The sequence below is a fragment of the Marmota monax genome, unplaced genomic scaffold (genome assembly GCF_021218885.2).
Source record: "Marmota monax isolate L192 unplaced genomic scaffold, Marmota_monax_Labrador192_F-V1.1 WCK01_AAM20220418_F8-fsc00292, whole genome shotgun sequence".
NCBI classification, from domain to species: Eukaryota; Metazoa; Chordata; class Mammalia; order Rodentia; family Sciuridae; genus Marmota; species Marmota monax.
In genome coordinates this window covers 576,895-601,920 of record NW_026692864.1, presented here as the reverse complement: position 1 = coordinate 601,920, position 25,026 = coordinate 576,895, and the positions used below count along the sequence as shown (strand labels likewise).

Below are 25,026 nucleotides of genomic sequence, written 5' to 3'. Positions count from 1 at the left end.
CGTTGCCAGCAGGCCACCCAACACCCAGAGGTGTCTTGGGAAGTCTTTGGGAATCCTGGTGTCTTGGGAGTGGTCTGCTTGCCCTGTGAGGGACATCGAACTCTTCTTAAGAGGAAGGACACTGCTGATTTCTTTCTGCTTAGCTTTCCCCCACGGACTCCTGGCCCAGCTGTCAGGGATTGGCCCCAGAGCCCAGTGGCTGGGGCCCTCTGACATTTGGCTGGTCGTGCCACCCAGCAGACCAGTCTCCTGGGAGAGAAACTGACCCTAGCCCCGCAGTCAATGGAGCTCTTTGAATCTGAACACAAAACCCCAGTGAGTCAGGGCTTGGGGGGTAGGGAGGAGGCAAACCGCTGTGGCCACACCACTTGAATGCCTGAGCCTCCCAGAGACAGACAGGCAGTCACTGTATAGACAAGGGGACTCAAGTGGAGGTAATATGTGTCATATTCATCCAGGGCTGGCAGGAGTGGGCATGAGAGCGCCCTCTGGTGGCTACCTCTGCTGTCTGGCTGCTCCTATCTACCTTCAGAGCTGTGTCCTCTTGGCTAGAGGGTGACCTGACCCTACTGCTTTGGGGGCTGGTCACATTCAGCTTTTGTTCCTTGAGACTGCCGTTTGAGAAGACTTCTGGTTAGAGCATCTGGCACCAGCTATTCTTATCCCTGCGATTGGTGCCCCAGACAGCCCTGCCTCTGCTCCAGCATCCCCTTTTGGGCTCTTCTACCCTGTGCTACCTTCTCAGTGGCAGGAATGGCTATTGTAACTACCCTGGTAAAGCTATGGTTCCTTCCAGGGCCTCTGTACCTGCCTGAGGGTTGGTGGGGCCTCAGTCTGGGGATTGGAGCAGAAATAGACCCTGCTGGGCCAGATGGAAGCTGCTGTCTGTTCCTAGCTTGGGCAGTTACCCCAAGAGGGCCAAGACAGGGTCAAGGCAGTGGGGGTGAGGAGGGGACTCCAGTGAAGCCACGTCTCCTTAGCTGAATGCTCACCAGTGAGTCGGTACAGTGCCGGCCCTCAGAACCACCTGCTTGCCAGCTCTCTCGATAGTTACGCCTTGTGCAGCTCCCAGTCTCGGCCTGGGTACAGTAGGCTGGGACACAGGCTTATCAGGGTCCACAAGGAATAAGTCATCAAGAGACAAGCAGAGCAGAGTGTTGAGGCTGGAGTGGGGCCCTCTCCTACTATTCCCTCCCCTTCTGACCCAGAGAAGGGTGGGAAGTAATATTGTATCCTAATGCCCTTCGGAGCATCCCTTCTCAGTCCTCACACAGCTTGAGGCCAGCGTCCTGCTGCACCATTTTATTGAGAACCTGTAGGTTTTAAAGGTGAGATGATTACCCAGGGACACAGCCTTGATGGCAGAGCCAGCATCTGTATCAGAGCCTGAACTCTTCCAAGGGCACCTACTGCCGGAGGATAGGGTCCCAGGGGCCAGAGGAGTAATAGACAGAATAGGGCTTATATCCTTGCTCTTGGGGTACATATATAGATATGACCTTGGAAAAGCTTCTTCCCTCACTGTCCCCAATTATACAATGGGCAAAATCAAATATGTCTTGTGAGGCCCCCATGAGGTGGCATGTGTGAGATGCCAAGTGTGGTGCTGGACAGTGACACTCAGCCAGTTTTTGGAGCTGGGGTGAGCAAATGCTAGCTTTGCCTGGGTCCTCATCTCTTATCCCTCATCTCTTCTGTATTGCCTGCTCCAGGTGCCGCCATGCTGCCATTGCCAAGTACTTTGGGGATGCTCCACCTGCCTGCACCAAAGGTTGCGACTACTGTCAAAACCCTGCTGCTGTGCGGAAACAGCTGGACGCCTTGGAGCACAGCAGCAGCTGGAGCAAGACCTGCATCAGGCCCTCCCAGGGGAATGGCTTTGACCCTGAGCTGTATGAAGGAGGTCGCAGGGGCTACAGGGGCTTTAGCAGGTCAGGAGCCATGAAGCCAGAGGCCCCCCAACCCATTGGAAATAGTCTGTCATTCTCCTGGTGCTAAGGCCAGACATGGTAGTGCTGTGGTTTACCCTCCTGCCCTATGGACTAGGTTGGGGCCTGGATCTCAGTGTTGCCCCAAGCTTCCAGGGCATGAAGGACATCGTTGTTCCACCAGCAGCCTGAGTGGTCAGGACAGAACCTCAGTCCTGAGTTGCTCACAACCAGCCTTTTTCCTAGGTATGATGAAGGTTCGGGAGGCAGTGGTGATGAGGGCAGAGATGAGGCCCACAAGCGGGAATGGAGTCTCTTCTATCAGAAGCAGATGAGCCTGCGCAAGGTGAAGGAGGTGGGGACTCAGCAGGGAGTCAATGACCCATGCAGCATCCCAGGTGGTCCTGTCTTCACCCTCTAACACCCTTCCCTGGTCCTGGGTGGGAACTGTCCTACAACAGAGCAGGATGCCTCATAGGCCCTTTATGCCGTCTTCCAGGGCAAAGACCCCAAGATAGAAGAATTCATACCCCCAGGTTGGTACAGAAATGTTTCCAGGGGCTTATGGGCTGTGCCCTGGGTTTGGATGGTGGTTGCCTTATTGGGGTCTTCAGGGACTCCAGAGAGCAGGAAGTTGAATGGAAGAACCCATCCTTCCTCTCCCCAGATGAAGATTGTCCCCTGAAAGAGGCTTCTAGCAGAAAGATTCCTAGGCTCACTGTGAAGGTAAGAAAGGGGAAAGTCCTCACCTGCCCCCCAGGACTCTCCCCTGAGGCCAGGTGACAACTCCCCTCTCCCTACAGGCCCGTGAGCACTGCCTGGGTCTCCTGGAGGAGGCTCTGAGCAGCAACCGCCAAGCCACAGGTTCCAGCAATGGGTGAGTGTCCTGAGATCTATGGGGCCAGAGCAAGAGCCAGCCTTGGGGACAGAGGAGATCTCTGAGCACTAGTTCCTCAGGAGACTCTGGGCAAACCCCACCCCCAGGCTCATTTGGGCAGCCCCTCGTTACACCTGTCCTACTTCAGAGTCACCCAGTCCCTACAGCCCCCCCCCAGGGGGCAGGTGTGACCACACTTAGGGGCTGCCAGTGTCTGCTGAAGACCTGTAAGCCATAGGGTACCCAGAAAGTCCTGGTTGGAATCCCTGGGCCTATCCCCACCAGGTCCTGAAGGTACCCTGCAGTCTCTGTGTAGGGTCCAGCAGGAGATCCCAGGGAGAGGTCTTGGGCCCACCAGATGCCTTGTGTTCATTCCTACCCTCAGAACAGAACTCCAGGCCCAGGCCGTGCAGCTAGAATATGAGACATTCCGGAATGCCAAGATGGCCAACCTCTACAAGGCCAGCGTGCTGAGGAAGGTGGGCCCAGGGCAAGGGGCAGGTGGGCAGGGCACATTTACTGGATCAGGGTAGGAAAGGGCAGGCTATCTGCTAGCCCGCTGGCCCCAAGAGCCATTTATAAGAGGAGAGTCTGGCTTTCTGGGCCAGCTGGAGATGTTTTTAGCCAACTCTGTAAGGACTGCAACTTGTCCAGTGCCCAATTTCTTCTTGTACCTCATGGGAAAGGAAGACCTGGGCTAGGAATATAGAAGGAGCCTGTAGGTACCATGACCTCACTGTCTGTCCCTGCCCAGGTAGCTGAGATCCACAGAGCCTCCAAGGATGGACAGCTCTATGACGTGGGAGGTGGTACCAAAAGCTGCAGTGCCCAGGCTGAGCCCCCAGAGCCCAATGAGTATGACATCCCACCAGCCTCCCATGTGTACTCGGTGAGTGACACTCTGGTGTGTGTCCACCCCAAACTTGGGCCCAGGAAAGGCCCCACTTCTTTGCCCTCAGTAGGGCACATCCTCTTGCACTCTCCTGGGATGCAGCCCTGGCACTGGGTCCCCTGGAACATCTCTGCTATGCTAGCTGTGCTTTTGCCAACTACAGCCTCTTCTCCCATCAGCCTGACTCCCAAATGATGTCCTGTGCAACTCCCAGGGTCTTGAGAGCCCCACCCCAACAGCCATAGCTTGGAGCAATCAACAATACCCTCCAGGGGACCTAGAGGTCTGAGCCTTTCCTCTTCTTCCTTACAGCTCAAAGCCAAGAGGGTGGGAGCTGGCTTCCCTAAAGGCTCCTGCCCATTCCAGACAGCCACTGAGCTGATGGAGAAGTCTCGGACTCAGGAGTCTTCCCAGCCTGTGCGGGGGGATGAGCAAGAACCCCCCAGCCAGCCCTCTGGCATCCAGGATAAGGATGTGAGTGAGGCCCTCCCTGGGCCCAAAGGAGAAGACCCTGGAGGTAGTGCTCACTGTGCAGGGCCCTCTGCTGAGAAGGTGAAAGCCTCTTCCAGAAGTTCAAATACCAAAGCCCGGGCCAGCAAGAAGCAGCAGCTCCTGGCCACAGCAGCCCATAAGGATTCCCAGAATATTGCCCGCTTCTTCTGTCAAAGGGCAGAAAACCCACCTCCACTCACCACAGCCCCAAGGGCAGATGGTGCCAGCCCCTCCTGTGGGAGAAAGCAGGAACCTCTGATGACTTCAGAGAAGTACACAGAGGAAGAAGATGGACTCCGGGGATATTTGATGGACCCTCCTCAGACTGAGGCATGTCCCAGTGAGGGGCCAAGGTAAGGGCACAGGGAGGGGCGGGAGTGAGGGCACAGTAGTCATGGGGTCCTATGGACTTTGCCTGGCAGCATCCCCTCTACTAACTGGGCTTCTGAAGCTCTGATGAATCTGTTGGGCTGAGGAACACCTGGCCCTGGAGCTCTGATGTTGCTCTTCCCTCTGGCCAGCACCTGCCCTCTCAAAGACCGGGGGTTCCCTGAAGCCCAGCTCATCTCCCCAAAGAAGACACAGATGGGCAAGCGGCCCAGATCCCAGCAGGTATCATCAAGGAAGAAGCACAGGGGAATGGAGGAGGCCTGTGGACAAGACCAGGAGTTCTGGTCAGGGGTTCAGGAAAATCATTACTTCTTTCTATACCCCAGGGGCAGATGGGACAGGCTAGAGGGAGCCACCTGGTGCTAAGGCACAGTCTTCCAAAAGGAGGGGTAGGAACCAGTGAAAGGGAACCCAAGAGTGACCTCTCACTGTTGTCCTGTCCAGGAGAACCCAGGGAGTCGGGCTCAAAAGAGACCTCGCCCCCAAGCCAAGCCCTCCATCTTAGCAGAGGTCAGGGGCAGTGCCTTGGGCAGTGAACAGGGTACCTTGAATGCCCTGGCCCAAGACCCCTGCCAGCTGTCAGCTCCTGGAATCTCCTTGAAGGAGGCTGCAGATATTGTGGTCAGATACCTGACCCCCTTCTACAAGGATGGCAAGTTTGCATCCAAGGTAGGGTGAGAAGGGGAGCTTTGCCCTCTCCAGGCTTAGGGTAATGGGTGGTTGGGGTGGGTGCCCCAGAACCAAGTGGGGCAGAGCAGGCTGAGCCTTCAGCCAACACCCAGCATCTGCCCCCCCTGGGCCTGCCTTGGTCATGGCCGTGGGTGGCTCCAGGGCTTGGGGCAGGTTCCTGCACTCTGTTCTGTTGCCCCTCTACCTTCTAGGAGTTGTTTAAAGGCTTCGCCCGCCATCTCTCACACTTGCTGATCCAGAGGACCTTTCCTGGAAGGACTGGTGAGCACCATCATGGCCAGGGTTGGGAGGTGGTGCAGGAGTTCTTTGAGTAGGAGATTGGGCCTTACTTATTACAAACTCCTGCCCCAAATCTGCAGTGAAGGAAGAGGCCCAGAGCCTCATCAAGCAGTTTTTCCATGGACACACCCGGTGCGAGAGTGAAGCTGACTGGCACAGCCTGTGTGGCCCACAGACATGACCCCACCACTGGCTGGACAGGGCCAGCATCCTGCCCGGACTCCATCATGGACCAGCCTGGGCCTCATGCGGAATTGGGCAGCTGTGCCAGCCTGCTGGTGCCTGGGGCACCATCTTTCCCGGGGTCGTTCCCACTTCTAATCACACCTTGCTTTGGAGATGGCCCCAGACCCTCTCAAATCTAGTCAGAGGCCAGAGGTTTGCCCAGCTTTCTGCCTGCAAAGCTTGTGGCCTTTTTTAGAGCCTCCTTGCCTCTCCTGACCCTCATGGCTGGGTTTTCTGGGCCAGATCCCCAGGTTAGAAGGGGAGGGTGGTGTGACTGCTACAAGGTTAAGAGGAAGAAGAAAGAGTCCTCTATCTTGTACTTAATAGGATGGGTCTCAGCCAGGAGTGAAGCCCTCCTCTCCAAGGTATTGGGCCCTCCCAGGTGCTCCACACCCGCTTCCCTTGAGATTACAGGTACAGCGCTATGGGGAGAGGGCAGCTGCCAGCCCCCCCCCCCCCCCGCTAAGCTCCTAGTCAGGAAGGACAGGCCTAACTGAGATGTTGACAAGAATAAAGTCCTGTTTGTCAGCACATGGCACGTGCACACACACACACACACACACACACAGGTCTTTCCTCAGGAGTTTTATTTCCTCAGCAGCTGCTTCTTCCAGGCCTAGGTTCATGCTGACATTGAGCCTGGGTGGCAACATGGGCCTCTCCTCCAGGCTGGGCAACATCAGATGCCTGGACTGAGTTCCTACAGCTCTTCCCTTCCCCAAGCCCACCCTGGAGGGAGTGTGGCTATTTTTATTCCCAGTTGAAGTCACTGTGGCGTCCCCTGCCTCAGCCTTCACCTGGGCCAACCAGGCTATTCTGTGGTGGGTTCCAGAGCAGAGTCAAGTAATGAAGTCCAAACCAGAATGACCTGTAAGGCGGACCATCTGGAAGAGACCTGGGCCAGGCAGAGGCTGCTGCCTCTTCTGTCCAACCCCAGGCCCTCAGTTGAGGCCAGGCCACTAAGTGGAATATATACTGTCATCCAACAGGAAGATGATGGTGTTCTGTAGCTCCTGGGCCTGCTTGGGCAGAGGCACGTCAGCATTGGGCTCCCTAGCCAGCTCCCATCCGCCCCTGCCCACACCACTCCTGAGCAGTGGGCACTGCTCACAGTGCAGTGGGTCCCACTGCACACCAGAGCTGGTTGGAGGCACTCATCCTCCTTCCAAAGGGTGACTGAAGGCCTGGCCACTCACCTGTGGCAGCTCCAACCAGATGGTCTGAGGGCTGTCGGCCAAGCCATAGTTGAGTTCCAGACCAGGGGGCCCTTCCTCCTCCAGGGGACTCAGCAGGCGGAGCCGCTGCAGGTCCTTCAGGGCTATGGAGCAGCACAGTTTCTGGGGATTATAGAGATGGCAAAGCTTGGCTCTTCTGGGGTGGGGCTTCAATCCATAGTGGCAGAGGAATGGCCCTTGAATCCTGGGCCAGCACCAGGGCAGGAGCTTTGCCCACCTGGGAGCTGGGGTCCATGAGGATGAGGTGCCTGCGGTTGAGCCCCAGGAGGGCAGGTCCTGGGAGGACTAGCTTGCTCACTCGAAGCACTATGTACACAGTGTAGCCAAAGAGGGGCAGCTGACTGGTGGCCTCTGTGAGTGGAGAGGGCCAGGGCAAGGGTTCTGACTTCAGGGGCCAGGAGCCTGCCCTGCTTTGTTCCCTGGGGCAGGTAAGGGCAGGCAGACCCCTCTAGCCTCCACCCCATGACCTCCTTGCATCAGACCTACCAATGAAGCTGATCTGTGCTTCCTGGGGGCTGTGTCCTTGTAGCTGCCTGAGCTCCTGACCCATCAAACTCTCTATAGTTGCCATATTCACCTGCCATTGTAGAGGCTTTGGTATATAAGCCAGTAGGTCCTGCCTAGGGTACAGAGCTGAGGTCAGTCAATCCCACCACCAATGACCATCTGGTGTAGGGCTGGGCATATGGTGCCAGGTAATAGTGCCTACTGTGGGTAAGACAAGAGATCATGCACATGAATGAGGTGAGGGCCTCACCCTGGAGAAGCTTGGGGAGGGGTAAAGAGGTCAGATATCCACTGCCTTGGCTGTTCAGGCCACTCTGAGTAGGGCCAGGAAGGGTTAGTGGAGTGACCGTCGCCTTGGAAGAGGGAGTGGGGTAGGGTCTGGAGGAGAAGCTCAGGCTGGTGCTGAGGTGGGTGGGGACACAACAGGTGTGGGGGCCAAGCTCACACACCCTGAGGGGGGGCTCTTGCTGGCCCTCCCAAGGTGCTGAAGGGCAGCCAGCCGGGCAAGTTGGTGTTCTGCCTGGGCGCTGGCCATCAGCTTCCCCTGTAGGTAGTCCCGCAGCACCTGGTGGGGGCAAGGCCATGAGGGGGGGCAGCCTAAAGCCCCCAGGAGCTCAAACCCTTTCTGCCAGCAGCCCCTTCTAGCTGCCATAGATCCAGATCCTCGTGGAGAAGGGCCCTAGATGTTGCCCAGGAAGACTCCGCCCCCAAGCTGTTGCAGCACTGGATAGCAGCCCCAGGGGCGGGGACTGACCTGGCCATAGTGGGTGCTGATGTAGGTGGGATGATTGAAATGCAGTGGGGTCTCCCAGCCCAGCCGCCGGCTGTGCAGGCTCACATCCTGGTGCACCATCACTCTGTTGAGGTACTCGTGGGGCCACAGGGGACGAACCAGCTCACCTACATGGGGAGCACAGGTCAGAATTGCCTACAGCCCACCCTGCCACCCCAGCACAGAAGCTACCTCCTGTGAACAGAATGGCCCCCAGGTGAGGCTTCCTCCCCAGACCCAGCCTGGGGGCTCTTCCCTTTTCTCCCTGGACTCACCTTCCCCTTTGATGAGAAAGAGGGCAAATTCTTCCACCTCCTGGGGGTCCCTGATGCCCATCTGCCCACACAGCTCCTCCAGCACTTCTCCTGCCACCTGTGCACGGTGATGGGACTGTGATGATGGGGGAAGGAGGCTGGGAGCCCAGAGCTGAGGCCCAGGGCCTCTTCCCTTGGCCCCCCTGCTCACCGTGAACATGTGGCCATTTGTCCTGTAATTCACACCGCCAGGCAGGTGGACCACAACAAGGCGGACTGCATGCCCTTTCTTGTGGAAACAGAATGTAGGCTGAGTAACCAGCAGTCCCATACTGCCCCCTAACCCAGGGAAGCCACAGAAGGCATCCACCCACTCCCAGTACCAAGAAAGCCTTCATTTCAGCCATGGGGGGCAGCTGTTGACGCCCCCCATACTTGACTGTTCGCTGGAGGTGCTCCTGGCTGGTCCGGGCAAGCTCTGCAGAGGGGCCATGGTGAAGGAGGTCAAGTGTGTCCAAACCCCTCCCCAGCCAGTGGGTTCCCAGCCTCCAAAGCCCCTTCCCCTTCCATTCCCACCAGCACCTTGGCTGGGGCCTGAGTCCTGCAGGAACTTTGTCACATAGGGCATGAGCGTGGTGGATGGGGGGAAGAAGCCCGAGAGGAGACTGAGGAAGCTCCAGCCCCGAGCACAGTGCTCCCTGTGGGACAGAAAGCCTGGGCTGCAGGTGGCTGGACTACAGTGCCATACTGCCCCCCCTGAGGTCCCCACCCCTGTGCCCACTCACGGCTGGGGGTGTCCTGTGACCTGCTTGATGACCTGGCAGTACATCTCATCCCTGAGGTCCTCCTTACTGCACAGCTGTGGAGACAAGAATGGCAAGTAGGCAGGCCCACAGGGTGAGGGATGCGTGGGGTCTAAAGTCAGGAAGAGATTCTGCTATGGTCCCAGGCAGGGGCCCAATCAAGGTGACCTCCCAGTGGTCACCTCTCTGTCTCAGCAGCTGGAAGCATATGAACAACTGTGTGTGTGTGTGTTGCTGGGGATGGAACCCAGAGCCTCCTGAGGTACCATATCCTAACCCTGGTCACCTTCTTTAAATTGCTTTCTTTACCTGCTTCTCTGGTCTGTTGGTCATCTTTGCTGGATCCTCCTGTCTCCCTGGCCTCCACCACTGTGATGCCCTGAGCCTCTCTCTGCACCCTCCCTGATGGTCTCAGGTGCCTGCCTCTATCTAGACTATATGCCCCCTTGAATCCCAGACCCCTTTAATCTGAAGTCTGAGTTTCAGACCTCACATGTCCAAAACGGACCCTCCAGAAACCCAGACCTGCTCTTCACCAGAGACAGTCCCTGCTCTATCCCCTTGCACCCACTGCAAGCTGGGGCAAGGGGTGTGGGCTCTGAATCTTCCCCTTGTCCCTCTGCTGCTGCCTCTGATCCTGACCTTGCACCCTCTCATCTGGGATCACTGCAGTAACTTCTTTTTGCCCTTAAACCCCACAATCTCAAGCAGTAGCAGGATGGGAAATGTAAGCCAAGTCTCTCTTCAAAACCCTTCAGTGATTCCTGTCAGTACACCATCAAAGTCCCTGCTGTGACCTGGACCCATGTACCCTGCCTGTCCCCACCCCCTCCCTCTTCTCATCAGAGTCCAGCTATGCTGCTCTGTCGGTGCTGAGGTGCACAGCCTTGTCACAACTGTTGCGCCCTGCTCTTCCTTCTGCCTCGATGTCCTGTCTCTGTGTACACATGGCTCACTCCTCCAGATCTCTGTCACAGAGTCTTCTCCCTACAGCAGCACTGCCCCTACCCAGCCCCAGCCCCAGTCTTGCCTGTTGGGTTCACAGTCATGCTCCCAGCAGATACATTTGATTGATTAAAAGGAACAGTAACCAAGGGGAGGGGATCCTGTTGAGGCGCAGGCAGAACAGAAAGAGGCCCTCAGGGCTCAAGGTGTCTGCCCAGCCTCTAGCACACACAGCTCTTCCATACCTTCAGCAGGTCATAGAGCAGGTCCATCTCCTCCTTGCCCCGTGGCTTAGACTTGTCCCCCATAAATTGCATCAGAGCTGCAGGCAGGATGAGGAGCGAGGTGAGCTGGGTTGGGGCCTGGCCTGGCTCATGCCGTCTCTGTATGGGCCTTCACCTGCCATCTGATGCCTCACTCTCCAAATGCCCATGTGCCGGGCAGGGCAGCTTTACCAGGGAGGAAATGGGCTCAGGGAAATCACATGGGTGCCCAAGGCCACACACAGCACAAGCTGTCAGCTGGACCCATCCACTGCCTTCCAGCCCCGAACTCCAAAAAACCCACAACCTGTGGGTGAGAACACAAGTGGGGGAGGACCCTGGGGCACAGGAACCACCAGCAAGCATGTCTGACTTGGCAAACTGGGGAGGAGCCAGGTAGAGCTTAGGGAGGAAGGGGGACCAGGTGTGTAGGCCCAAGGCACTGTCGACATGGGGACCCAGGATGCCACACCACTCACCCTGGAAGCCCGCCACAGCCTGCTTGCTCATGTCCTCATCACTAAGTCTGATGAGAGATTCCTGGATGGGAGACTGGCAGAAGAGGCTCAGCTGTGGGTCTTGGACCAATGTTGGTCAAAAGACAGAGACACTGGCCGGATTCCTCCCCACCTGGCCCCTTACCTTGGTGTACTGCACCAGGCTGGTTATGACTTTCCCCTGGGCACTGCCACCTCTCTGGTCCAGCCTATGCAGACACAAGAAAGGACAGCCCTGCTTGCTTGGCTCACCTGCCCTTGTTCTAGGCTATGGAGAGGGTGGGCACGCACCAGCCAGGTGGCTGTGGGCTGGGGGTTTGGGTTGGGAAGGCTGGGGACAGGCACAGGGGTTGGCCCAGGGCACTCACAAAGTGGAAGGCTTCCGGAAGTAGTGCAGGGCAAATTCTTGCATGGTGTAGTTGCGGGAGTCATTGGACAGAGAGGCATGGGCCATGGAGGAGGGCAGGCTGGTGGCCTCTGAATCATCACTGTGTGCCTGTCTCCAGGGGTGAGCAGGGCGCTGGAAGCACAGGAAACCTGGTGCCACCTGAGTGCCCACTAACCTGTCCCCAAGGCCCTACCCAGCCCCAGTCCCAGTCTTGCCAGACCCGAGAGGAGTAACACCAGAAGCCAAGAAAGTCAAGACTGTTTATTGAGAATCCTTGATAGCTGTGTTGAAATAAGCACCATGTGGGAGCCAGAGGGTTAGGTCCAGCCCCTGCTACGGGAGGTTTACAGACTTGCTGGTTCGGAAAGAAGGCAAGAGAAGGCAGAGGGGGGACAGCAATGCACCAAGCACTGACCACCAGGCCACTGGAGGGCACAGGAGGCAGGCAGCCGCTGGGGCAATCACACTCTCCTTCCTTGACTCTAGAGAGCTCTTGCCTCTGCCTCTCCTGTCTTTCTCACCTCCGAGGCCCTGTCCCATTGAGTGGGATCTGGCTCTCCCAGCTGAGGCTGACTTTTGCGCCGCCAGCCGTTCCTCTGCTCAGGGGAGGGAAGGTAGGGAGCGGCAGCCGGCTGCACCATGTCAGCAGGAAAGAGTCCAGATCGGCCCCCGGCAGAGCCAAACTGCCAGCCTAGAAGGCATACCCAAGACAGTGGTTCACCCAGCTGGCCGTGCCAGCTTAAGCAGGCTTCGCCAGTAGGATGCCCTCCTTGGGGAATACCTGGCTCTAGGTCCGCCACTGGCAATAGTTTGATGAGGTCCCCACGGTGGAAGCTTAGGAGGCTGTGATCATCAGTGATGTAACTTCGCAGGGCGATGACATAGCCGGAGTCCTGTGGGCAGGTGGGTGAGCGAGCCAGAAGCAGCAAGCCTGCCCACCCCGCCTTCTCCCCAGTTGACCTCTCCCTCCACCCAGCACCCTGAAGTTCCAGGGATCCAGCCTAAACCCCCAGTCCCAGTCCAGGGAAGCCAGAGAGGCTGAGATACAAGATGCAGGCTGCCCTCTGACCCAGCACCCGGCCTGCACTTACCTTCCTGAGTTCACCCAGGAACTGATCGACTAAGGCCTTGATGGCCCTGGCCCGGGCTGTGTGCAGCACAAGCTGCTCGCTCTTCAGCGACAGTTCTAGGGTGGAGCTGCCCTGGCACTCCACACCCAGCACCTCAGCAAAGCTACACACAGATGGAGCATGAGCTGGGGGTCATCTTGCCACCCCACCCTCAGCCTAGGCCCCAGGCCAGCCCACCTGTATGAGCAGAGTGTCTTCAGCTGGTCCAGGTGAAAGCTGGGGCCTTGGGTCACCTTGAGCAGTTTCAGCCCTCGGTGAGAAACACCTAGTAGCTGCACGTCGCTGCCACTCTCGCCCTGCCCGGAAGGTGGGTAGGTCAGGGACAGGCTCCTGGAGTCTGGCACTGCTCATTCCCTGGACCTGCACTGGGCCACTGGCACACCTCCCCCAGCACTCATCCCGCCTGTGGAGGGCCCAGACTCAGGGTGCAACCCTGGCCCTTCCCAGAGCCCCACTGACCGAGACAGGGAAGATGCGGGAAAAGTAATTGGCCCAGTTGTCCCGTGCGGCCACCACAATGCGCTTCTTGACGCTGTCTTCGACAGTGGCGAGGGAGTCCAGGCCCACCTCCAAGTCTCCTGCAGGCAGGTCCCTGATCTCAAAGGGTTCCCGTGACCACATCCTCCCTTGGGGCCAGCCCAGCCCCTGGCACTCCAGCTCCCGGATTCCAGTGTCCCTGCACCCATACCCAGCAGGTCTTTCATCTTGTGCCGCTCGTCCTGGGAGATCCGGATGCAGGACTCAGCAAAGGTGTCCCTCAGGATCTAGGAATAGAGCCAAGTGGTCACCACCACAGGTCCTGAGGCCAGAGCCCACCCCAGAGCAGCCATGGACATACAGGGAGGAAAGACTGGAGGGCCCAGTGGAGGACCAGGAGGAGTCAGGAGGGACAGAGGGCTCCCCAGCCCAGGCAGCTCCCTGCCCCTTGCCAGCAGTCACCTGCTCTCCTACCCTTCGTCTCTCTGTCCCTCCCCCACTGGTTGCCACTGTTGGGTCAGCTGAGGCAAGCTGCCCTAAAGGAACAGAATGTGGCCAGAGGGAGAAAGGAGGCTACTTTTTGGGAGCAAAAGCACAGCCCTAGGAGCATTCATAGGTGGCAACACAACAACCACCATTTATGAAGCACCTACTGTGTACCAGGACCTCATTGCTAAAACTAGGTTAATCATGTTCTTCACTCTGTAAAGGACTCTAAGAGTCAGGGCTGGGCACACAAAAAGTGCCATTGCTATTATGCCCCTCACACGGGTGTTAACCCGAGCTAGGAGCTGGGCTAAGGGCCACAGGATGCTGTCTGGCTGCAGACGTGGCAGGCTGGCAGGCGAGCCCAGCCCTCACCTGCTCACAGAGAAGCCGGAGGCAGTAGGGATGGCTGAAGTTCTCCCGAGGGTAGAACACCTGGAGGAGAAGGGGAAAGAGTAGAGATTGGGTGGGCCTGTGTCCTACCCAGCCCACCTCTGCCCTTTCAGGCACAGACTGGGAAACCAGCCCTGAAAAGGTGGGTCATGAGGAGTGCCAGGTCGGGATCCCCAGCCCAAAGAGGCCAGGCCAAGGCCCACCTCTGATGCCCACTTTGATGCCTACCTCCTTGCGTAGGAACAACTTCCAGGGGGCGCTGGCATAGGAGAAGCACACACTGCCAGAGGGCACAAGGAGCTGGGTGGAGATGCCCCGGTCCCCCATGGGCTCTGACAAGACTGTCAAGGGAGGATAAGGAGCTTCAGGTGAGGGGCTGCCAGGGCCAGAAGGCCAGGGGTTCAGGGAGGGAGGACCCTTGTCCTTGCCTGCCTCCCTCAACCCCCAGCTGGATTACTCCTGAACTCAGCACTATCTCCTGCCTCCATTTCTGGCCCTAGATGTCCCTGGTGTCCCTGCACACATCGGTCATGAACACTGAATTCCCCACAGAGCTGCCAGGTCTGCATCCTGGACAACACTCTGTGTTTGACAGTCCCTCAGTGACAGGCCCAGGGTTCCCGAGCCCTGCCCGGGGAGGGAATGCGGAAGCTGGGGCTCCATGGCTCCAAAGTCCAAAAGCCCAAGCAGCTGACCTCAGCTGTGTAGAGATGACTTCAGCCATGGGGTCCCCAGAGGCTGTTGACCCGATGAGGCCCCACTGCACAGGGGGATGGGATTCCTTACCGCGAGGCTCTGCCAAAGGGGTCCTGGGCTCCTCGGATGAAGGCAGTGGGGGTGCTGGTGGCAGTAGGGGTTCCTGGGCAGTGGGAGGGTTTAGGCCAAACAGATCCCGAAGGGGCCCCTGCTTTTCCTTGATGGAGTTGGAGGGCCCAAGCCGTGGCTGGGCCTTGGGTCGGGGAGCCACAGCTGGTGGTGGGCCCTTCCCCAGGCTGGGGGACAGAGTCTGGGGGGGAAAGAGAAGGCACAAGAGCTGGGTCAGTTGGCAAGGCTAAATTCACCCCACGAGTAGATCAGACCATGCCCTGAAGAAAATAGACAGGAAACTCACTGAGGGGGGCGAGTGGGCACCATTGATCCCCAGCTTGGCCAGAGCCTCGTCTTTAGGGTCATTTTTCTTCAGGAAAGTTTTGAGGGGCCTTGTAGGAGAAGCAAAAGATCACTAAGTCTCTGGGGAAATTTCCTGAGAGAAGCAGGCCAGCCATCACTCCCTGGGCTGACCTGGTTGGCTGCACGGGCACGGGCACAGGGCTGGGGCGGCTCTGGTACATGCGGATGATGTTGCGAATTTCCTTGCTGGGTTCTGGCCGCTGCGGGGTGGGGCCCAAGCTGCGCACCATGGGCCCTTCACCCTGGGCTGGCTGTGCTGCCTCAGCTGGCTCAGCCTCAGCCTCTTTTGCGGCTTTGGCTACACCTTGTTTCAGTGGCTTCTTCACTGAGACAGGAGGAGGAGGGGAAGAAGGGGACAGCACTGACCAGAAGAAGAAAGAACATTAAACTCTGCACAGAAAAGCAGGAGCCCCAGGCCCCGTCTGTCTGCCCCACCTGTTCCTGTTTCCTCTTCTTTTTCCTCCGTCTCCTCCCCCTGGGGGATCTGGACCTTGGCTGGAGGCTTCACCATTTTCACCTTGATCTGCTGCTGTCCTGTAAATGCCCCACACGGCCTTCTTGTCATCTATGCTCGCCCAGCAGCTCTTACCGGGGGCCCCCCGGCAGGCCATACTGACGGAGATCTGGGGGCACCCTCTCCTCCCCTGGCCAGTTAGAGTTCCACATGGACTGCCACCCTAAGCACCCTCACCCATCTTCTGGAAATAGTCCCGTTTCTGCTGGAAGCTCTTAGGGCGCTGGGGCCTGTCTTCAGCCTCCTCTGAGGTCTCCTCCTGGCCCAAGGGAGATGCAAACTGCAGCCCCAGCAAGCACACGTCTCGTCCACGACCTCCCCGTCTGCTCCCTTTCCCAAACCTTCACACGCACCCAGCCCATGTGTCTCAGCCCGGCATCTTTGGACCCTCCCCAGGCCTTGTATCCACCTGGCCTTCATTCCTCACCCTCAAGCAGGCCCCTCCTGCTTCCAGGTCATGCTCTGGCTTCTCTAGGGGAACAGGGGGCTTCTTGGGCTTGGGAGTGACAGCTGAGGGCGGGGCCTGGGAGGCAGCCCCAGAGGCCTGGGCTTGGCGTTGGCGCTGCTGGTTCTGCTGCTCCAGGGACAGGCTCATGGCCTGGGTGGTCATCTGTTGGGCCTTCAGGGGAGGGGTGAGAGGCCAGGTAAGAACCCTGGGTGGCCCCCACCCCACACACCCATCCTCCCCCAGGCAGCCCCATGGGCCCTGCCACTCTCACCAGGATCAGCGCCTGCTGGTTGATGAAGTTCTGCTGCTGGATTGCCAGCTGCCTTGTGTCCAGGCTGGGAAGCAGGGGCTGTGGCTGCGGCTGTGGCTGCGATGGCACTATCATGGCTACAGGGGCAGCAGGTGGCCAGAGCAGGTGAGTGCCACTTGTGCCCTCGGGACTCCTAGAAGGCCCTTTCATGCTTCAATCTCAAAGCTAGCTGCTACAAGGGACCCTGATGCCCCCTGCCTGGCCTTACCTGGCATGGTGGGGACTGTGCCCACCGCCGGCATCATGGGCATTGGTGGAGGCATCATAGCTGGCTGGTATCCAGGCATTTGCATCATCCCTGTGTACACTAAAGAACCAGGCTCCAGGTCAGTCTCTGCCTGAGCTCACACACAATCTCCCTCCAGCCCCAGGCCAAGAGAAGAGCAAGGGCATCAGCCCCCCGGGTGCTGGCTGGAATCCCTGTCCCAGCTGCCTCGGGGTCCAGGCCACCCCTGACTGTGCTACTGGGCCAGGTGGCCCTGGATGGAATTCAACCCCACACTCACCCATGGGGTAGCCCTGCTGCATGGGCCCGATGGCACCCCCTCCCTTCATGCGGCTGTTCAGAGCCCAGCCTTGTTCCAGATCCTGAAGGGACAATAGTCACAGTGTCAGAACTAGTGCCTGGGAAAAATGGAAGGAGCAGCAGAGGCCCCAGCAAGTTGAGGCACGGCCAGGATGTAGGGAACACTCACACTGAGGCCTGGGGCAAGGACAGGCTCAAAGATGTGGTCCAGGAAGCCATCCAGGCTCCCCGATGTCCGGGCCTCCCCTGTGGGGCAGGGACAGTTTGGAGCATCCGGCCAGAGTTAGGGCTGCTGGACTCCCATTCCCAGCACTCTGCCAACTCAGCGAGCCTTACCTGTGTGGCCTCTGCTGGGCAGTGCTGGGGCTGGACCTGGAGGTGGGCCTGGAGGCGGGCCTGGAGGCAGTGAGGGGGCCTGGACACCAGGGGCAGGGGGAATGTTCTCGGCTCTGCAGAAACCAGTAGGTCTAGCTAAGGGGGCTGCTGAGGCAGAGAGTAGCACCCAAACTGTGGGGATGGGGTGGGGAAGGCCGGGGGCAGTGCTGGGTCTGTAGCAGTACCTATGCTGCCTCAGGGTGTGACAGGGTGACTACAGGGGTCACTAGCCAGGGGAGGGCAGACCAGGGATGGAGGGCATGGGTAGACCTACAAGCCAGTGGGGGTGATGGGGTAGCTGCGGGGACCTGCTGGGTCCCCAGGGTCCTCCATCTGGCCAATCAGGTCCAGCACAAAGTCACAGCCAGCCAAGTCCTGCCAAGCATCCCCAGAGTGTAGTGACACAGACCAGCCTCGAGGGGGCACATCCAGGCCTCTGGGTGGAACAGCAACATGCAGTAGGGAGTTGGTCAGTGAGTCAGATGACCATCCTGCAGGGGCAGGGAGCAAGGGGAGGCAGCCCAGGCCCTTCCAGCCCTCGGCATCGGCATCGTCAGTGGGCTGCAGGGCTCCGGTCTCGCTGGGCAACGCAGGCAGCCCTCCTCGTTACCCCGCGGCTCTGCTGCCCTCATCCACAGAACTACTGAGTGAGGATTTGGACCCGGGCTTTGGTGCATCCCCTCCACTCTGCTCCCCATCTGGAATCCACGGTCTGACCCACTCACTTACCTTAACCCAGCCCCCTCCCTGACCCTGGGGAGTAGCCTCAGTCCCTGAGCCCTAGGAGGTGTGTGGCACGAGGGAGGGAGAACAAGGATGGGGACAAGCGTTAGCTCTGGTCCCAATGGCCCCCAGCCTGATCCTCATACCTGCTCTGTAGGATCCACCCGGCAAATTGCTCCCCTGTGGTCCAGGACTCCACCTCGGCCGAATAGCACTCCTCTGCAGGGGAGGAGGTGGGACAAGGGTGAGGGACAGCAGGGTCCACCCTGGCAGCCAGGGGCTACTGTCCTGGGAGGAATCCAAAAGCAGAGGAGAGGGGAGATCAGAGTGACATGGGGCGGGGGGCAGCAGGAAGACCAGAGCAGGAAGGGAGCCGAGAGGGTAGAGGGCGGGGAGGCCTGGCAGGAGGGGGCCATCACCATTGAAGGTGAAGACATCCAGCGCCATGCGGCCCCTCCGCCATCCTGCCTTCCACTCGAGCTGGGTGGGCGCGTGGGCCCGTGCAGCCCCAGGGGCCAGCGGTGTCTGCTCCAGGGCTCCCAGCAGCTTGTGTTGGCATACTGCCGCCATGCCCTGGGGGGCCTGGTCCGAAACGAATCTGCAGGGACAGTACCGGGTTGCAGTAGAGGAGAGGCGTGTGGACCCTGCCCCCCAGGTCCCCTGCTGCCCATCCCATTACTTGAGCAGTGGCTTCTGCAGGGCGGGCATTGGGGGGAAGGCGCTGAGCAGGACAGCCATGAGGGCCCAGCCGCGCTGGCTCGGTTGCTCGTCAGGGTTCTGCCAGAGCTGGGACACGAGCTGGCTGAAGAGCTCATTCCGCAGCCCTGGCCGGCGCTGCCCCTGCCTCACCAGGTAGGTACCCACGGTCTGCTCCTGCCAGGACTGCAGGGACCCGTCTCCCAGGAACCGCAGCATCTGCCACACAATGCCAGGCCAGAGCAGGAGGGACAGGACTCTCATGTGCTGCCCTGTCCCTGGAGGGTCCACACTGTCCCCTCCCCAATGTGTCACTCACCACCTTGTTGATGTCCAGAGCAAGTTGGGGGTTCTCACCATCCAGCTGGGTCAGGGGCTTGGCCAGCAGCTGCCCTGGACTGGGCAGGGATGGCTCCTGCAGGGAAGAAGGGTGACATGGCATTTGTCCTCTGTGCTGATCAGCGGGAGGACAGTCCTGGGGACCCGCACAGGAGAAGGAGGGGGACTGGTGCACAAAGACATCTTAGAAATGCATCTTTCTTTTTTTATTTTTATGTGTGTGTGAGTGTGTGTGTGGTGCTGGGGATTGTCCCAGGACCTTGTGCATGTGAGGCAAGCACTCTACCAACTGAGCTGTATCCCCAGCCCAGAAATGCATCTTAACAAATCTTTGATTAGATTGAGATCCACATGTAGAGAAAGCACAGAAAAGGATAAAAAAAAGAAAATGAAAACCACCATTAACATCCTACTGCCAGAGAGAACCAGAGTAAGCCTTTTAGCCTCTCTCGTCTTCCTTTCTGTGCCTAGATACACATACCCTAGCATCCCCACTTTTGGGTGTTTTTTTTTTTTTTTAAGCAAAATTGGGATCCTACTACATGTGCAGCATGGAATCCTGCTTTTGATTTGAACGCTGCCTCCCAGACAGTTTCCCTTGCTGTGAACATTCTTAAGGACACGACTTCAATGGCGGAACAATACCACAGGTAGGCACCCAGGTGTGGCCTCACAGATGGAAATAACTCTATGGTGACACATCTCGGTTTAATGGGTATTTTCAGATCTGTCCAGCTGCACCCACAGCCCGGGTGACTACAAAGGGTAGAGAAGGTGGGGAGGCCCAGCTCATCCCTGGAATGTGCTGAGACTGGGAACCGCAGGGCCAGAGGGAAGTGCTCAGGCCTGGGGGCCCACCTGGAAGCTGCTAGCGATGAAACTGGAGAAGGGGAATTGGTCAATGTCCCGGGGGAGGGTCAGTCTGGGCCGGGCAGGAACCTCAGGAGGCATGGACTCGGTGATGCTTCCAGCCAGGGCATCCTGGTGACCTGGAAAGGAGCACAGGAGGAACCTGAAGGTACCCAGCACCTATCTCCAGGAAGCTGGCAGGGAGCTCTGGGAGAGGCAGAGTCACTGCACAGTCAAGGGACTGGGGCACCAAGGAGACCCACCTTCTGCTCTCTTCAGCATGGAGGCCAGCTCAGCTGGGATCTCCAAACGCCCCAGCTCCTGGTGGGGAGGAACAAGATACCAGGAACCAAGGGAGGGCACAGAGGCACCTGGTATCCCCCTTCCCTCAGAACAATAGACATCCCCTCCAAAGACCAAGGACTCTGGTCCTACGCACTCAAATAGAGCCCCAAGAGCCTCGGAGGGAGACTGAGGGTGGCTGCTCCTCTGTTCAGGTGACACATAAGGATAGTGACCCTGGCAGCTCCCCTGACTCTCTACCCTCCCCAAAGCTATGTCAGGCTCAGCAGGCTCAGACCCCCTCCCCCAAGGAGTCCCTTCCCAGTCCCAGGCCACCTACCATGCTTGACGCTTTCTCCAAGGCCCCACCACTGTGCCGACCACACTGGCCACGCGGCTGGCCAAGCTGTGGGGGAGATGCAGGAAGAGCTGACTCCCTACCCAGCCCCACATAAACACCACCGTGAGCCTCCCAACGGCACTTCCCCAGTTCCACAGGTCAGAGTCCCCTCCTGCCTGCTGGAGGCCCTGATTCCAAAAAAGGATCAGCACAGACCCAGAGGGGCCAGTTGTCTGCCAAGTGGCCAGTTTGTTCCTATCTGACCCCAGCCCTTCAGAGCTCTCACCTGCCTCCTCACTGTGCACGTCACTGCCCGTCTGCCAGGACTCAGGGAAGAGGACAGGAAGACGGGAAGAAATGGTCCCAGAGGACAAAGTTCAGCCAGGGAGGCGCCAGGGAGGGAGGCACTATGTGGGCACTGACCTTTGAGCGGCTTTATGGGCCTCAACTTGGAGTCATCAGGCAAGAGGGGGAGAACAAGGGGCCCACGGGAGGGACAGAGGGAATGGAAGAGACTCCAGGCAAGAAAGAAGACAGTAGACTCCCAGGTCCCAGATTGCCCTGGCCAGAGAAGAAACAGGGAAGAGTTCAACGTGGTCTCCGAGACCTCAGTTCTTGTGAGGCTGGGCTGAGGGCAGACACTGTTGAGATTTAGACACCCTGAGCTTCCCTAGCCCAGTATCTGTCTCCCATACCCCTCACCTGCAGCCTCTGCCGTCTCTGGCACAGGGGCTGGACCACAAGGAGGATGGTGTTCAGCTGTCCCAGAGCCACTCGACGCCGGAGGTACCGCTTTCTGGAGGCCAGGGAGTGTGATGAGGCTCCAAATTTATACCTACTGCCTGGTACTCAATCCCTCCAAGCCTAGACATTATGTAAATCTGACTCTGGACCATGAAGCCCCTGAACGCTTAACAGAAGCAACAAGAAAAGAACAGGACATTGTGAAAAAGGAACAGGTAAATGGAGCGGCTGTTTGGCAAAAGGGGATCAAGACCTGACTCCTGAGCTGGATTACCTGGATCTAAATCATTCCCTGCTAATTAGTCAATGTGACTGTGGATAAATTATTCTACCTCTTTGTTTTACTATAGAACTTACAAAGTTAAAAAGTGACCTCATAAATTTAAATAAGAGATCCCAGAAAAGGGAATATGAAAATAAAATAGCTTTCAGAATTTCCCAGTCATAGGAAGACTTGTCAAAGGAGGAATCCTGAACAGTATAAACATAAAAATAGGGCCAAGGGCGTGGCTCAGTGGTAAAGCACTCGCCTAGCTGTGTGAGGCCCTGAGTTTGATCCCCTGCACTGCAAAAACAAAAACAAAACAAAGAAACAAAAGCTCAGTGGTGAAGCGCTCACCTAGCATGTACAAGGCCCTGGGTTCCATCCTTAGCACCACATAAAAATAAATAAACAAAATAAAGGTGTTGTGTCCAATTACAACTAAAAAACAAACAAACAAACAACAACAACAATAAAAAAGACCCTGCAACTTTTTGTGGCTGAAAGGGCACTATGAACAGGGTGAAAAGACAAACCACAGAATAAGAAACTATTTGCAAATCACATATTTGATAACGGCTTAATATCCAGAAAATAAAACGAACTCCTACAGCTCAACATCAGGAACAGCCCATTTAAAAGCTAAGCAGGGGACTTAAATAGATCTCTCTCCAAAGAAGACAAATAATGGCTAAAAAGCACACAAACAAATGCTCAATGTCATCGGTCACTAGAAAAATAAAAATCAAAACCATGAGTTAGCAGTCACATTCACTAGGATGGGCATGACGTAAAAACACAAAAAATGACAGGTATTGCCAACGATATAGAGAAACTGGAACCTTGTACATTGCTGGTAGGAACAAACATGACGCAGCCACTATGGGAAACAGTCCAGCAGCTCCCCGAAAAGTTCGACACAGAAATGACCACGCGGTCCAGCAATTCCACTCTTAGGTACAAACCCCAGAGATTTAAAAACAGAGCCTAGAGCCAGGCATGGTGGTACCCGCCTGTAATCCCAACAACTTGGGAGGCTGAGGCAGGAGGATCGCAAGTCCAAGGCCAGCCTCGGGAACTGAGTGAGGCCCTAAGCAACTCAGCAAGAGCCTGTCTCAAAATAAAAAAAATAAAAAACAGGCTAGGGATGTGGCCCAGTAGTTAAGCAATCCCTAGTACAACAAAACAAAACAGAGCCTAGAACACACACTTGTTTACCTGTATTTATAGCAGCATTATTCAGAAATAATAGAAACAACCCAAATATCTATCAATGGATAACCTGATAAATAACGTGTGGCCAATCCATACAATGGAACATTATTCAGCCATAAAAAGAAATGAAGTTTTGATCCATGCTTCAACACAGATGGACACAAAAAGCCTTATGCTAATAAAATAAGCCAGATATAAAAGGATCCTATAAGTCAACTTACATGAAACATCCCGAATAGAGGCAGAAAGTAGGTTGGAAGCTAGCACAGGTCAAGGGCGGGAGGAAGAGGGAGTCTGTGCAGTGGTAACAGTTTGTGTTCGTTCAATGGAAAAGTTTTGGAAATGAGCAGGGATGACCGTTGCCCCTCTCGGAGGGTCCCCTGGTGTTGTCCACACAGAGCAGTCTCCACTTTATTCTCAGTCCTAGTCATCCCTTGGGGTGACTAGGGGCTGAGTTAACCACCCCGGGAGGCACCATCCTGATGCCATCACCCCTGTGTCCCAGTGTGTGGCATGAATGGGTGACGATGGCTGTGGAGGGTCAACAGGAGCTGATGGGGGAATGGGAGTCAGCGGGGAGGAGGGCAGCACCATGGGCCTGAGAAGCCCGTGCGTGGCTGCCTCGCACGCCAGGCAAGAGCTCTACCACTGGCCCACACCTCCAGCGCCTGATTTAAATGACCCTTCCTGCTGCAGGGTGGAGGACAGACTAGAAAAGAGCGGGTCAAGGAGTTGGACCCATAGTTCAGGTGGCCTCTCAGGTAGCCTCTTATGCCTGGGGTACTCAAGCAGAGGCTGCCTGGCATGGCAGGAATGCTGTCAGGAGGAGTCCAGAGCAGATGGGATGTCTCTGGGGCAGGCAGAATTACCTTGGGACCCTACCTCCCCAACACTGCCCCCCACCTTGAGGAGGAGCCCGTGGCCTCTTCCCTAAGGCCTCCTCCCTAATCAGCCCTGGCTCCAGTGGCCCACCTGGCCTGGACCCCGAGCACACGAGCCTGTATCCGGGGCAGGAGGCGGAGGCGCTGGCGGGAGACTCGGGCACGGAGGCCCCGGTGCAGGGTGAACAGAGGAGCCTGGGTGCGCCTCTGCGCCCACAGCCTCTCCAGCTGCTGCCAGCCCCTCTCCTGCAGCAGGACCTGTGGGTAAGGTCGAGGCTGCAGTGGAACAGGCAGGGGACCAGTGCCCACCTGCTCTCCTCCTCTTTCCTCAGCCTCCTCCCTCCCAGCCACACTGTGCTCTGGGGTGCCTGCCACCCAGCCCCTCTCCACCTGCCACTGCCCGCCCCACTGCATCCTTGCATACACACACCCACCTTAGTGGCCCCGAGGTGATAGAATGGTGACTCAGCCCCCAGCACCTGACAGAGGATGGCACCACACCTGTCCCGATCGGAGTCCTCCTGTCCTTCCTTCCCCAGGGCCTGGAACCTGCCCCAAGGAGGCAGAGCCAGGTCAGGACAGCTTCTTAGCTCCTTTGACACTGGTTTGCACCCAAGCCCCTCCGTATTCATTTAGTTCCTGGGTCATTCACAATGTGGAAATCCTGCCATACTAGGCGCATGGCTGGGTGCTGAGACCTGGCTGTGAACAGGGCTCTCCTCGGCTCTTGGGAGGAGACAGGTGGTTGGAATGCGGTGCACAGATAGGGCCATAAGACCAGTCCTGGGCTGTGGAAGCAACAGGAATGTGATCCTGAAGCTTGGTGAGTCCTGGTGGCCGGCACACCCTTACGCAGCGGGTGTCAAGGCGTGGTTTTGGAAGAGAGGTTGGGGGAAGCCCCAGAGCAGCAGGGGATGCTCACCACAGACCTTCAGACAGACCTGGACTGTGCTGAGAGGACAGCTGTACCCCAAAACCCCCTACCCAGCCTCAGGGCTTCCTGGAGGAGGTGGCAATGCTGCATCTGGTAAGTGTCCAAAGGGCAGGGAGGAACCTTCCCTGCCTGGCCTTCTCAGTGTCTGGCTCAAATACAGGTGCACACACCTGGTAGCCCTTCAGGGGGCGCCTGCAAGGCCATCCAGTCAGTGGCAAAGGCCAAATAGGCAAAAAACACAAGTCACCAGCTTTTCTAGCAGTTTCTGAACTCCCCAGAGCCGCCCAGTGTTCCTAGGGCTGACCCAAGTCTGTGTGCATCTGAAGGGCTCTGCTCTCCCTGTCCTCCCTTCTCATGTCACTAATTCAGCCAGCACTTCCTGAACACCGACTGTGTCCCTTGGCTACACTGTGAGCCCCCAGGACAGGCTTTGCCAACCTCATCCCTGGTCCCTGGGCATTAGCGCCAGAGAGGCGTGTGGGATGGAGAAGGGCC

General features: G+C 57.5%; 2 protein-coding genes across 3 annotated transcripts in view; one reads left to right on the top strand and one right to left on the bottom strand.

Annotated features, from left to right (window-relative positions):
• The window catches only part of Recql5 (RecQ like helicase 5), a 33,567-nt gene extending 27,263 nt beyond the window's left edge, over positions 1-6,304 (top strand). Inside the window, exons 8-19 of one of the 2 annotated variants that reach the window (XM_046449624.2) lie at positions 1,713-1,931; positions 2,175-2,274; positions 2,428-2,464; positions 2,596-2,654; positions 2,732-2,805; positions 3,191-3,284; positions 3,560-3,694; positions 4,010-4,542; positions 4,711-4,801; positions 5,024-5,248; positions 5,461-5,530; positions 5,629-6,304. In XM_046449624.2, coding sequence (XP_046305580.1) covers positions 1,713-1,931; positions 2,175-2,274; positions 2,428-2,464; positions 2,596-2,654; positions 2,732-2,805; positions 3,191-3,284; positions 3,560-3,694; positions 4,010-4,542; positions 4,711-4,801; positions 5,024-5,248; positions 5,461-5,530; positions 5,629-5,729 — 1,738 coding nt within the window. In that variant the 3' untranslated portion in view covers positions 5,730-6,304. Of the gene's footprint in view, positions 1-1,712; positions 1,932-2,174; positions 2,284-2,427; positions 2,465-2,595; positions 2,655-2,731; positions 2,806-3,190; positions 3,285-3,559; positions 3,695-4,009; positions 4,543-4,710; positions 4,802-5,023; positions 5,249-5,460; positions 5,531-5,628 lie in introns of both variants that reach the window. The other variant, XM_046449623.2, reaches the window with a different exon arrangement.
• Positions 6,305-6,343: 39 nt separating this feature from the next.
• Positions 6,344-25,026, bottom strand: part of Myo15b (myosin XVB) — a 31,125-nt gene continuing 12,442 nt past the window's right edge. Inside the window, exons 19-65 of the mRNA XM_058581014.1 lie at positions 24,032-24,146; positions 23,689-23,855; positions 21,198-21,291; positions 20,960-21,056; positions 20,782-20,918; positions 20,496-20,561; positions 20,137-20,194; positions 19,883-20,013; positions 19,005-19,100; positions 18,669-18,904; positions 18,409-18,587; positions 18,136-18,208; positions 17,541-17,702; positions 17,228-17,340; positions 17,061-17,137; positions 16,872-16,953; positions 16,574-16,672; positions 16,327-16,442; positions 16,035-16,226; positions 15,785-15,863; positions 15,529-15,627; positions 15,205-15,454; positions 15,035-15,122; positions 14,710-14,929; positions 14,152-14,264; positions 13,906-13,965; positions 13,256-13,331; positions 13,027-13,145; positions 12,745-12,863; positions 12,529-12,670; positions 12,219-12,330; positions 11,959-12,128; positions 11,418-11,569; positions 11,195-11,258; positions 11,032-11,104; positions 10,535-10,611; positions 9,327-9,400; positions 9,124-9,239; positions 8,925-9,019; positions 8,753-8,830; positions 8,563-8,659; positions 8,270-8,415; positions 7,965-8,080; positions 7,495-7,628; positions 7,226-7,359; positions 6,970-7,110; positions 6,344-6,792 (exon numbers count right to left, since the gene is read on the bottom strand). Coding sequence (XP_058436997.1) covers positions 6,733-6,792; positions 6,970-7,110; positions 7,226-7,359; positions 7,495-7,628; positions 7,965-8,080; positions 8,270-8,415; positions 8,563-8,659; positions 8,753-8,830; positions 8,925-9,019; positions 9,124-9,239; positions 9,327-9,400; positions 10,535-10,611; positions 11,032-11,104; positions 11,195-11,258; positions 11,418-11,569; positions 11,959-12,128; positions 12,219-12,330; positions 12,529-12,670; positions 12,745-12,863; positions 13,027-13,145; positions 13,256-13,331; positions 13,906-13,965; positions 14,152-14,264; positions 14,710-14,929; positions 15,035-15,122; positions 15,205-15,454; positions 15,529-15,627; positions 15,785-15,863; positions 16,035-16,226; positions 16,327-16,442; positions 16,574-16,672; positions 16,872-16,953; positions 17,061-17,137; positions 17,228-17,340; positions 17,541-17,702; positions 18,136-18,208; positions 18,409-18,587; positions 18,669-18,904; positions 19,005-19,100; positions 19,883-20,013; positions 20,137-20,194; positions 20,496-20,561; positions 20,782-20,918; positions 20,960-21,056; positions 21,198-21,291; positions 23,689-23,855; positions 24,032-24,146 — 5,494 coding nt within the window. The 3' untranslated portion in view covers positions 6,344-6,732. The remainder of the gene's footprint in view (positions 6,793-6,969; positions 7,111-7,225; positions 7,360-7,494; positions 7,629-7,964; positions 8,081-8,269; positions 8,416-8,562; positions 8,660-8,752; positions 8,831-8,924; positions 9,020-9,123; positions 9,240-9,326; positions 9,401-10,534; positions 10,612-11,031; positions 11,105-11,194; positions 11,259-11,417; positions 11,570-11,958; positions 12,129-12,218; positions 12,331-12,528; positions 12,671-12,744; positions 12,864-13,026; positions 13,146-13,255; positions 13,332-13,905; positions 13,966-14,151; positions 14,265-14,709; positions 14,930-15,034; positions 15,123-15,204; positions 15,455-15,528; positions 15,628-15,784; positions 15,864-16,034; positions 16,227-16,326; positions 16,443-16,573; positions 16,673-16,871; positions 16,954-17,060; positions 17,138-17,227; positions 17,341-17,540; positions 17,703-18,135; positions 18,209-18,408; positions 18,588-18,668; positions 18,905-19,004; positions 19,101-19,882; positions 20,014-20,136; positions 20,195-20,495; positions 20,562-20,781; positions 20,919-20,959; positions 21,057-21,197; positions 21,292-23,688; positions 23,856-24,031; positions 24,147-25,026) is intronic.